The 11316-nt window shown below is 35.0% G+C and overlaps 1 protein-coding gene across 1 annotated transcript; it reads right to left on the bottom strand.

Moving 5' to 3' along the window:
- Positions 1 to 1369: 1369 nt before the first annotated feature.
- On the bottom strand, positions 1370 to 7362 carry LOC120251053. The gene is made up of 8 exons (XM_039259597.1): positions 7224 to 7362; positions 4391 to 4471; positions 3331 to 3455; positions 3187 to 3219; positions 2810 to 2926; positions 2164 to 2234; positions 1833 to 2064; positions 1370 to 1745 (listed from the first exon to the last, which is right to left on the bottom strand). Exons 1-8 carry the CDS (start codon positions 7360 to 7362, stop codon positions 1551 to 1553), a joined length of 993 nt encoding a protein of 330 aa, XP_039115531.1. The 3' UTR covers positions 1370 to 1550.
- Between the last annotated feature and the right edge of the window lie 3954 nt (positions 7363 to 11316).

The raw sequence follows: 11316 nt of genomic DNA, 5'->3' as shown, positions 1-11316 counted from the left end.
ATCAAACCAAAAGGGCAGATCCATCAATTAGAGGGACCAAAAAGACAAAAATGTGAAAATATGAGAACCAAAAAAACAGATTTTATATTAGAGAGATAAAGGGATGAAAAACACAAAATAGAAAGACCATTTTGATATTTTGACCTAAATCTCTTTACTATAATTCTGAAAAAACGATACAATACCAATTAGTGGTTATTAAATATACTTACGTAATTTAGGATGTAAGGGAATAATATTTTAAGTTCATGAACAGAAATGAACATTTGGGATTGAATTGTTTCAAAATTAAGATTATATGTATATATATTTTAAATCACTTTGAATATTACAGTAGGACCTTTGTACTATTTATATAAAATAAATTGTTACTAGATGTATATAGTAATAAGGATGCTAATGAAAAACATTGGCTTTTCTTTTAAATGACAATAGATTAGCGCATGTAAATTCATTAAAAGACATACATGGAAAAAATTGTGATTAATTCTTTATTAACTTATACTAAAATCAAATTTCCTTGCTTCTTAAAAAATAAAACATTAAAACAATTGTTTGAAAAGTTGCTAATAAATCAAATAAATATGATTTTTTTTTCCTTTGCATAATAAAAAATGTCAAAGCAGGAATACTTTTCAAAATCCAACCATTATTAGTTAGGCTTGATGCACCAACCTTGTACTATGCATGTTCATTGAAATAAGGATTCATTGGTGAGCAACCAACTTGTTCAGAATAAAAAGAAATAAAACAACCACTGAATTACAAACAAGCTCTTCCCACCTGCTTGAAGAACAGTTGAATTATCATACAAATATATAAATGTCGGTTTATATCGCTTTTACATCAAGAAAGTTGATATTTCATTTCTCTCTCAAGAATTCCATCCGGAAAAAAATATCGGTTGGTAATCCATCCAATATGTGTCAACACAATATTTCCATAATAAGAAGCAAACCGATGACCCGAAAGACTTGATTCATTGGTTTGTTTGCAATGTAAAAATAAACAAGCACAAACTCACAAATAAGTAAATGAATTAGGGTTAAAGATTCGAAACAAAACAATAAACTTCAAGAAAGTTAATATTTCATCTCTCTCTCAACTCAGATATTTGAAAATTCCATCCAGAAAAAATTTCGGTTGGTAATCCATCCAATATGTGTCAATGCAATATTTCCATAACAAGAAGCAAACCGATGACCCGAAAGACTTGATTCATTGGTTTGTTTGCAATGTAAAAATAAACAAGCACAAACTCACAAATAAGTAAATGAATTAGGGTTAAAGATTTGAAACAAAACAATAAACTCACCATAGCAGAACAATTCAATACTATATCACCAACATCAAATAAGCAAATTCGACATCATATAATATGGCCTGCACTTAATCTTGAGAAAGAACTTCCTTTCATCACAGAGTCAACAAAAGCTACAATTTCTATGAAGTTTTGGGTATGACAGGGATATACTCATTTTTTTCTGTTACTATGTACAACACAAAAACATCGAAAAGGTGCAATTCATTGCTAAATGCAATCACAAAGTTCAAACTCTCAAAGCTACCTGATCTTGCCAGGAGATTTTCCTTTTGCCAATAGGGTTTGAGCTTGTACCTACATCTCTACACACCGAGAGCTTAAGATCATTCGCCACAGCGTCCCCTTCCATTGAGCTTCTCTTCGGTTTCTCCATCTTCGGTTGATCCTGCTCCATTTGAAACTCCTCCATCTCTTCACCATTCTAAAATATGCACACGAAACAAATTTAAATATAAGGCGATGCTCAATAGGTGATGTGATTAATAGATTGCATTCGAGAAATGCTCACCGGAAAGAAGGCCTGGTTCAAGTCTAAAACAGCGGAAGTGTTCACAACTCCGGCTTCTCCAATTCTATAATTGTTATCTTTGGAAGAAAAATCAACTTTAATGGATCGGTTCAGTGAAGGATTGATTCGAGAGGACTGGACTGATTTCTTGTGAGTTTGTTGTTTCTTCAATCTATATGATGATTCCTGAGACGGATTTTTCATGAAACTCTTGTATTTTTTCCGCAAAAATCTGAAGCAATGAAGTCAATGACCAAATTTACAAACAATTTTATTGGAACAATGGAAATAGAAGATAATATAACAGAATTTAATCAGAAAGAGACAGTACCTGACTTCAGTAGACAGCTTGAGTTTTTTTTCTTTCGCCTTTTGCAATCTCCTTTTCTTTGCTTTGGTTTCCTGTAAATCAAAACCATAAGTCAGAGACTCACCAAAGTAGAAAGAAAGGGTGATCTTATGAAGAAATTGAGTTGCTAAAACAATAATGAATGGAATCGAAATAAATCAATTCTGAGGAAAAGGAATGAAATGAAAATTGCATAGGTAAATCTCAATCTGTTTCTGCCTGTGATTCTATTCCATTCAATCAAATCCAATAAAATCAACAATGGAAATTTCCTTCTAAAGTTGCTTGCTTTCATCTATTCATCCTAAATCGAAATACAAACCTTAATATTCTGAATTGCAATCCATAAACTCAAAGCAACCCCTACATAGATCTCTATAATCTGAACAGGAGTTCAAAACATCATAAAAAAACACATAGATAACCCTAAATTCAAGGAAACAAGTCTAAAGAATTGAAGAAAAAAAATTCTCATAACAAAAAATATCATACACGGAAACAGATCACAGATCCTGAAAATCAACAAGATCTAAGGGGAAAACCACAAACACATCAAAACCCACAGATCTCTTAAAATAAAAAAAAAAAGATGAGAACTTTAATGAAGAAAAGATGAAAAAAATCTCACCTTGAGCAAAATCCTTGTAATCCTGCAAGAGACCTTCGTACTTGATCCTTGCCCTAGCTTCCTCTCCAACAAGATAAGAGGAGGTTGGAAGGGGAGGAGCACCCATGGCAACCCTCTTCATCTTCCTCATCTCTCTCTATCTCTATCTCTATCTCTCTAAGGGCAAAGGGAAAGGAAAAGGGACAAGATAAGAAGGTCTAGAGGGGAGGCAAGACCAAGGTGGAAGACAGACAATGAACAGAGAAGGGACCAAAAAGATATATAGAGAGAGAGAGAAGAGATAATGGAGAGAAGTAAAAGTGGGTATAGAGATAGATAGATAGATAGATAGATAGAGAGAGGAGAGAGAACTTGGGAAGGAACCTTCCCTTTCTCACCTTCTCTCTTTCTATCTCTTGGGAAGTCTGACCCTGACCAAGATACAAACACAAACAAGGTCCATACAAACAAGGTACATGGAAGCAAAGAAGGCAATTTGGAGTATTGAGAAAGAGAGAGAAAGAGAGAGAGGGAGAGAGAACTTGAGGAGGGTTGCAGAGGGGCATTTGTGGGAAGGAAAACTCTTCTCTCACTGCTAGGTGGATTTGGGAAGAAAACATCAACCTTTGAACCTTCACCATGAACTTTGGTCCACCTGGTCCATTACCTACACAGATGTACAGAAGCATGTTAGAGAGAGAAAGAAATACATTTAGAGAGAGAAAGAGAGGAGAATGTATGTGTTGTGTGTACTTGACCTAGAAGGTGAGGGTGAGGTCTGTGAAAGGAGGGCTCTTTGTTGGTGATGGAGGTGGGTGAGACTTTATTTTTGGTTTTCCTTTCTTTCCTTCCTTCTTTCTTCCCTTGTGAGTTGAATTCCCAAGAATGCCCCTTCCCCTTTCATCTTGAAGTCTATAGAGTTTCATCCCTCTCCCTTTGTAAACAAAGCTGGTGTCAAGATCAAAGCCTTTTTAATTAGTGGCTTTTCTGGTCTTCTTTCCCTGAGGTCATCATCACCAAGAACAGCATAAAATGTTAGCTTTGAAGGTTGGTAGAGAGAGAAAGGAAGAGAAAGAAAGAGAAAGATTTACAGGGGTATTTTGGGAAGAAGACTAAGTCTTGCCCACCATAGAAGAACAGGTGGCTTAGCTGGGTTGATGCCTTGCAGACCATGACCATGTCTCCATCTCAGAGAAGCTTTCACAGAAACTTTCTTGGCCTCCATTAAATAGAATCAGATATATTCCATGTTCAATATCAGGAAAACAAACAAGCAAACAAACAAAAAAAATAGATAAATTTAGATGCTTTTTCAGCAGTAATCAAAGATCAGAACTCTGTTCCATACAACAGTAAATAAGGAAATTATTCTGTGACAAGAAATCTCAATCAACTGAGCAATTCATCCACAATATATATTGTGAAAACAATTTACTGTCTTTTAGCAAGAACTATTGGACATAGAATATCACAAAAAGGTAGATGAGTCATCAAACTAAGACATGGTTTCAGAAGACGGAACCATTTCTTTGTCCCAATGCAACAAGAAAAATGGAGATTAAAGAGAAAAAGAGAGTTTGCTTCACGCTGTTCTTGGTTGACCAGGTTGACCAGATGAAAGTCGAGCCTGCCTTGCTTTGTCAGCTTTTTCCATGTAATCCTGGTGAGATTGATGCTTGGACCCTACAGCTCAAAAGAGAAAATAGTCATCAAGTTTAAGGAACAGAAGCCAAAATGAACCTCAGCCAATTTTTTTCTGAAGAAAGAAATAAAGTAAAAATATGCATGTTTGATCAATTCCCACAAAGAATAGAGGAATCATGGGTATATCATTTTTCCACCAATGAGAAGAACCAAAGGAACACGTTATTTCAAAAGAGCAACTCCCTACGTCATTCCCAGAATGATTTTTTCAAGGATGTTAATAAGTATTTAAACAGCAGTGTAAAAGATGGTCATTGCAAACACTTCAGCAAGATCTGGAAAGGAAATTAAACACAGTGGATTCAATGAGATAAACCATCATCAAGGGGCCATGGCAGATATGAACTATCATGAAAAAGTTGAAATGACAAGGTATAGGCCCCTTTAAGTGGGTGGCGATGGAAGAGCATAGTTTTGGAAATATACATGCACAACCATGTGAACTGAAATTACAGTTTCAAAGCAGCACATAGCAATTACCACTCAACAACTATTAGATATCTTATGAGAGTTAGAGGTTCTGCAAGGCAGGGATAGAGGTGGGGAAGTTGAAAGGAAAAAATTATAATAATCTTGTCAAATAAACTACTTTAGCCAACCTGGTTTATTGCTGTTATGCAATTCCATAGGCAGGTTACTGCATAAATGTGTCAGCCACTAATCCAATGGTCACATGGACAACTATCAGAGAATAGAAAGTAAATATGGTAGGAATCATTGAGCAAATTTTCAAAAGATTGGTTATAACAACGCTAACAAATCCACCTGGATTATAAGTAGAATATCAAACTCTACAACTTCAAGTTGTAACTGTTATATCAACTTTCCCTTTTTAACTCTCCTTAATAACAAACAAAGGGACATTGCAAGGCAAGCCTGAATAACAAACAGTAAATTACAAGGACAGGAAGATCTTTCCAACACAACTATAACAAAGTACACCTCAATTAAGCTTCAACAAAAGCAACTGAGATTTATCAAACATTAATTATCTCAAACAAATCAGTCTTTCCTCGGCTCTAATTTGATGAAATTGACTCAATTGCTAAGAACTGAAATAAAATAACAATAATGAACACCTCAATTAAGCCCCTTTTTAATTCTCCTTAATAACAAACAAAGGGACATTGCAAGGCAAGCCTGAATAACAAACAGAAAATTACTAGGACAGGAAGATCTTTCCAACACAACTATAACAAAGTTCACCTCAATTAAGCTTCAACTAAAACAACTGGGATTTATCAAACATTAGTTATCTCAAATAAATCAGGCTTTCCGTGGCTCTAATTTTATGAAATTGACTCAATTGCTAAGAACTAAGATAAAATAACATTAATGAACACCTCAATTAAAACCCTTTTCAATTCTCCTTAATAACAAACAAAGGGATATTGCAAGGCAAGCCCGAAATAACAAACAACAAATTACAAGGACGGGAAGATCATTCCAACACAACTATAACAAAGTTCACCTCAATTAAGCTTCAACTAAAACAACTGGGATTTATCAAACATTAGTTATCTCAAATAAATCAGGCTTTCCGTGGCTCTAATTTTATGAAATTGACTCAATTGCTAAGAACTGAGATAAAATAACATTAATGAACACCTCAATTAAAACCCTTTTTAATTCTCCTTAATAACAAACAAAGGGACATTGCAAGGCAAGCCTGAATAACAAACAGCAAATTACTAGGACAGGAAGATCTTTCCAACACAACTATAACAAAGTTCACCTCAATTAAGCTTCAACTAAAACAACTGGGATTTATCAAACATTAGTTATCTCAAATAAATCAGTCTTTCCTTGGCTCTAATTTTATGAAATTGACCCAATTACTAAGAACTGAGATAAAATAACATTAATGAATTGTAGTCGATGCCAATGTGATAGCGTAGGTGGTCAAAAACAACGCGATAAATCAATACTATTTCACAGACACACATTGTACGTCAAAGCTGAGGGTGGTGGAGAAAGTGAAAGTTTTGGCCTTTTTTATGTTTTTCTATACTCCTAAAAATATTTTTGCATTTTGGGCAGTTAGTAGCTCTCTTATCAAGTACAAAAAAAGACTGAAAGCAAAATATAAATGGGGAAAAAAGCAAAGCAATGAATGGAATGCTCAAAAACAAAACTTCAAACCTAGTTTTTGGTTGACTAGTGGGCGGGTTTGAAATCTAACTATGGAAATCTTCTAAGATACTTTGCAAAACAATAGAATTTGTAGTAGATTCTAAAAGCTTGACAGTTTGATAATATCAGGTCAAATTGGTGGCATGCCTCTAATTTAAAAGGCAACAAAAGACAATTTGGAGTTTTAACATAGACCCTGTCAACACTATACACTGAATCTAATTCAGATTGATCCCCTTAAAAAGGGCAACATTATGGAAAAGCACAAACAGCAAGGCAGCATTGCCAACACTGAGCATTCAAAACAAAGATAGAATCGAAACTAAAATGATCATTAGAAGCAAAATACAAGAATCACATATCAATTAAACAATATCACACTTCAGCATACACACAATACCCACATGCCAGAGCCCTCAGTCACACCATTACCAAATCCTTACTTCACAAACGAATCAAACAACCATAAAAACACCAAATTTCATATAAATTTCAAAAATTATGGTTTGTAACAAAGCCATAGAGAAATCAACGGAGAAATCAAGCGTAGAATGACATAAACAGAAGCCAAGGATGAGAGGTGATGAGGGATGAATACCTCGGCTCATGAGGAACCATGGGGCGCCGAAGACAACGGAGATGACGAGGATGCCGGCGAAGACGTGCTTCTTATCTCCGCTATAGAGATAGTGCTCCATCCTCGCTCGGAACCCGCCGCCGCCATCGCCGCCCGCCATCGCTTGCTCTTTCGTTTCCTTGCTTCGACCTCGGTCCGAAATAAGGAAACTTTTTGGGACCCAAATATAAATCAAAATATGACTAAATTTAAAAAGAAAAATAAATAATTTTATCAAATTTCCAAAAAATAAAATAAAATAATAAATTGAGAGAATTTGAACTAGCAAACAATTGAAATCTCTTACCATCATTATATATAAATGGGCTGGTTAAGATATGAACTTGTCGGCCCTCTTTTTTCTTAGTACTTTAAAAATTCATATTGCTACCTATAAATCCTTAATAAAACTAAATTATGCAAACGTGCCTAAAATTCATTTCATTTAGACATGTATATATACACACCTCTGCACTTACATTAGTATATGTATATTGATTTTTTTTAATAATAATATATTTTTTAAAATTGGGGATATGAATGGAAACAAACTCAAACATTAGCTTTCGGCGTAGCAAAGAAATAAAATACCAACTATATATTATAAAAAAGGTTAAAATAAAATTTTATTTGAATACTTAAATTACTACTAACAATATTAATGACAGGGTTTTAGATCTTTGGGAAATTCTTTTCTTAATATCCCTATTCTCCCTTCATCCGGATCTTTTTTTTATTTAAACATAATTAATAAATTTAGTTTAAATTTTTATAGAGGTATGTATGTAGAAGAATTATTGACTTAATCACTATTTTTTTGAATTTTTAAAATATATGTGTGGGCTCCTTTCTTTCCACCCGGCCTTTGATTAGGATTGACCGGTTAAAAAGCATGGATCACAAATCAAATTTTAATATTTTGTAGACTTCAAAGGATTATGGGTTCATGACTTCCATTAGGGGCAAGCCCCTAATGTTAATTACCCTGGACATTGTCACAGGAACCTCCGATTAAGAAAATAAGTGTGAAGAAACAGATTCCAACAAATAAATTTTATTCATGAATTCATAGACTTCATTGAAAATACAAGAAGTTTGGAATTTAATCATATTGGCGCAACAATAATTGTAGCCTTTTATCTCCTTCCGACTATTTTGCCGAAAATCGCGCTTTGACTTTTGTTGACTTTTGGTCTCCGTCAACGGTCAAAATATGCATCTTGAACATGATTTAGAAATTGGTGAAGTGGTATTTTGGATATTTGAATTTGCATCTTGGACTTGATTTGGAACTTGATTTGATTCTTCATAAGCTTCGGCCTTCAGGCTTGTGAAACTTTTTGCAACTTGTGAACTCTCCGACGCTTTATCCTTAATGTTGTTGAGCTCATTTGTTGATTTATTTGGAATTTGAAACTTGGACATTTGATCTTTTGCATCTTAGATCTTGATTTGAATTTCAAGCTGTGGATTCTCTATGTTGATGAATCACAAACTTGGTTTGACTTTTCATGAGCTTCGGCTATCATGCTTGTGAAGCTTTTTTTTTGCAACTTGTGAACTCTTCAACGCCTTAGCTTTGAGGTTGTTGAACTCGTTTGTTGACTTGTTTGAAACTTGGAACTTGGACTTTTCAGTTATCATCTTGAATTTGATTTGGAACTTGATTTGATGTTTATTACAAGCTTCGGCCTTCAGGCTTGTGAGGCTTTTTGTAACTTGTGAACTCTTCAACACTTTAACTTTGAGGTTGTTGAGCTCATTTGTTGATTCATTTGAAACTTCAAACTTTGATTTTGCATCATAGATTTAATTTGGATTTCAAGCTGTGGATTCCCTATGTTGATGAATCACAAACTTAGTTTGACCTTTCATAAACTTCGGCTGTCATGCTTGTGAAGCTTTTTTTTGCAACTTGTGAACTCTTCAACGCCTTAGCTTTGAAGTTGTTGAACTCATTTGTTGACTTGTTTGAAACTTGGAACTTGGACTTTTCAGTTATCATCTTGAATTTGATTTGGAACTTGATTTGATTTTTTTTACAAGCTTCGGCCTTCAGGCTTGTGAGGCTTTTTTGTAACTTGTGAACTCTTCAACTCTTCATCCTTGAGGTTGTTGGGTTCATTTGTTGAATTTGAATTCTTTGATTTGATTTGGAACTTCATTTGACTTTTCATAAGCTTCGGCCTCTAGGCTTGTGAAACTTTTTGCAACTTGTGAACTCTTCAACACTTCAACTTTGAGGTTGTTGAGCTCATTTGTTGATTTGTTTGAAACTTGAAACTTGGGTCTTAGACTTTGAACTTGCTCCTTGGGAATTTGATTATGTATCTTAAACTTTGATTTGGATTTCAAGTTGTGGATTCTTTGTATTGATGAATCACAAACTTGGTTTGACTTTTCATGAACTTCGGCTTTTATGCTTGTGAAGCTTTTTACAACTTGTGAACTCTTCAACTCTTCATCCTTGAGGTCGTTGAGCTCATTTGTTGATTTATTTGAAACTTGAAATTTGGACATTTGATCTTTTGTATCTTGGATTTGATTTGGAACTTGACTTGACTTTCCATAAGCTTCGGCTCTTGGGCTTGTGAAACTTTTGTGCAACTTATGAACTCCTCAATGCTTCAACTCTGAGATTGTTGAGCTCGTTTATCTTGGATGTTTTGAGTTTGTCTTGAATTTGATCTGGACTTTAAGTTATAGATTCTCCGCATTGAGGAATCGCACATATGGTTTAGCTTTTCATGAACTTCGGCATTTATGCTTGTGAAGCTTTTTACAACTTGTGAACTCTTCAACTCTTCATCCTTGAGGTTGTTGGGTTCATTTGTTGAATTTGCATTCTTTGATTTGATTTGGAACTTGATTTGGAACTTCATTTGACTTTTCATAAGCTTCGGCCTTTAAGCTTGTGAAACTTTTTGCAACTTATGAACTCTTCAACACTGTAATCTTGAGGTTGTTGAGCTCATTTGTCGATTCATCATTTTTTTAATGCCTTGGTTTTTGATTTTATTTTTTCTTTTTTTTTTTGTTTTTGTTTTAGAATGCTTTGCTTTTGAAGGTCTTGAAATTTCTTTGTCACTTTAAAGAGAGTCAATGGCCTCAAAAAGGGTCCATGAGCTCAAAAAAGAATTTTATGGGTTTTGGAATTTTTCATCCCTTCTAAGTGAGTCAATGGCCTCAAAGCGAGTCCATGAGCTCAAAAGAGAGTTTTTAAGGGTTTTGGAATTTTTTTCATCACTCGGAGAGAGTCGATGGCCTCAAAGCGAGGGTCGATGAGCTCAAAAAGAGTTTTAAGGGTTTTGGAATTTTTCATACCACTCCTAAGAGAGTTGATGGCCTCAAATTGGGTCCTTGAGCTCAAAAGAGAGTTTTAAAGGGATTTTTGGATTCTTTTTTTATCACTCCAAAGAGAGTCAATGGCCTCAAACGAGGGTCTATCGCTCAAAAGAGTTTTTAAGGGTTTTGGAATTTTTCATCACTCCTAAGAGAGTCAATGGCCTCAAACAGGGTCCACCAGCTCAAAAAGAGTTTTAAGGATTTTGAAATTTTTCATCACTCCTAAGAGAGTCAATGGCCTCAAACAGGGTTCATCAGCTCAAAGAGAGTTTTAAGAGTTTTGGAATTTTACATCGCTCGAAAGAGAGTCAATGGCCTCAAATAAGGTCCATGAGCTCAAAAAGAGTTTTAAACGGGTTTTGGAATTTTTCATCACTCGAAAGAGAGTCAATGGCCTCAAATAGGGTCCATGAGCTCAAAGAGAGTTTTAAGAGGTTTTGGAATTTTTTATCACTCCTAAGAGAGTCGATGGTCTCAAACAGTATCCATCAGCTCAAAGAGAGTTTTAAGGGTTTTGGAATTTTCCATCGCTCCTAAGAGAGTTAATGGCCTCAAACCGGGTCCATGAGCTCAAAGAGAGTTTTAAAAGGATCTTCAATAGCCCATCCGCTTGGTAGTGTTAAGAGGCAGCGAAGAGACCCTCTCGAGGAGAGCGATCGACATCGTTAGGCGTCGCGGTAAGCTTTAAGGGGGTCTTTAAGAGTCTTCAACGATCCATTCGCTCCGTGAC

This window comes from Dioscorea cayenensis, chromosome 3 (assembly GCF_009730915.1).
Source record: "Dioscorea cayenensis subsp. rotundata cultivar TDr96_F1 chromosome 3, TDr96_F1_v2_PseudoChromosome.rev07_lg8_w22 25.fasta, whole genome shotgun sequence".
NCBI classification, from domain to species: Eukaryota; Viridiplantae; Streptophyta; class Magnoliopsida; order Dioscoreales; family Dioscoreaceae; genus Dioscorea; species Dioscorea cayenensis.
The sequence above is the reverse complement of the archived record's forward strand: the minus strand, read 5'-3'. Positions and strand labels throughout refer to the sequence as shown.

Excerpts from the sequence above, each read along its gene's own strand:
- LOC120251053 (XM_039259597.1), bottom strand. The coding sequence starts at position 7,362 with ATGGCGGGCGGCGATGGCGGCGGCGGGTTCCGAGCGAGGATGGAGCAC. Across the intron at positions 3,220-3,330 it reads CCCTCTGCAACCCTCCTCAA|GGTCAGACTTCCCAAGAGAT; the intron begins GTTCTCTCTCCC and ends TATCTTGGTCAG. Across the intron at positions 2,927-3,186 it reads AAGAGATAGAAAGAGAGAAG|AGAGGGTTGCCATGGGTGCT; the intron begins GTGAGAAAGGGA and ends TGAGGAAGATGA.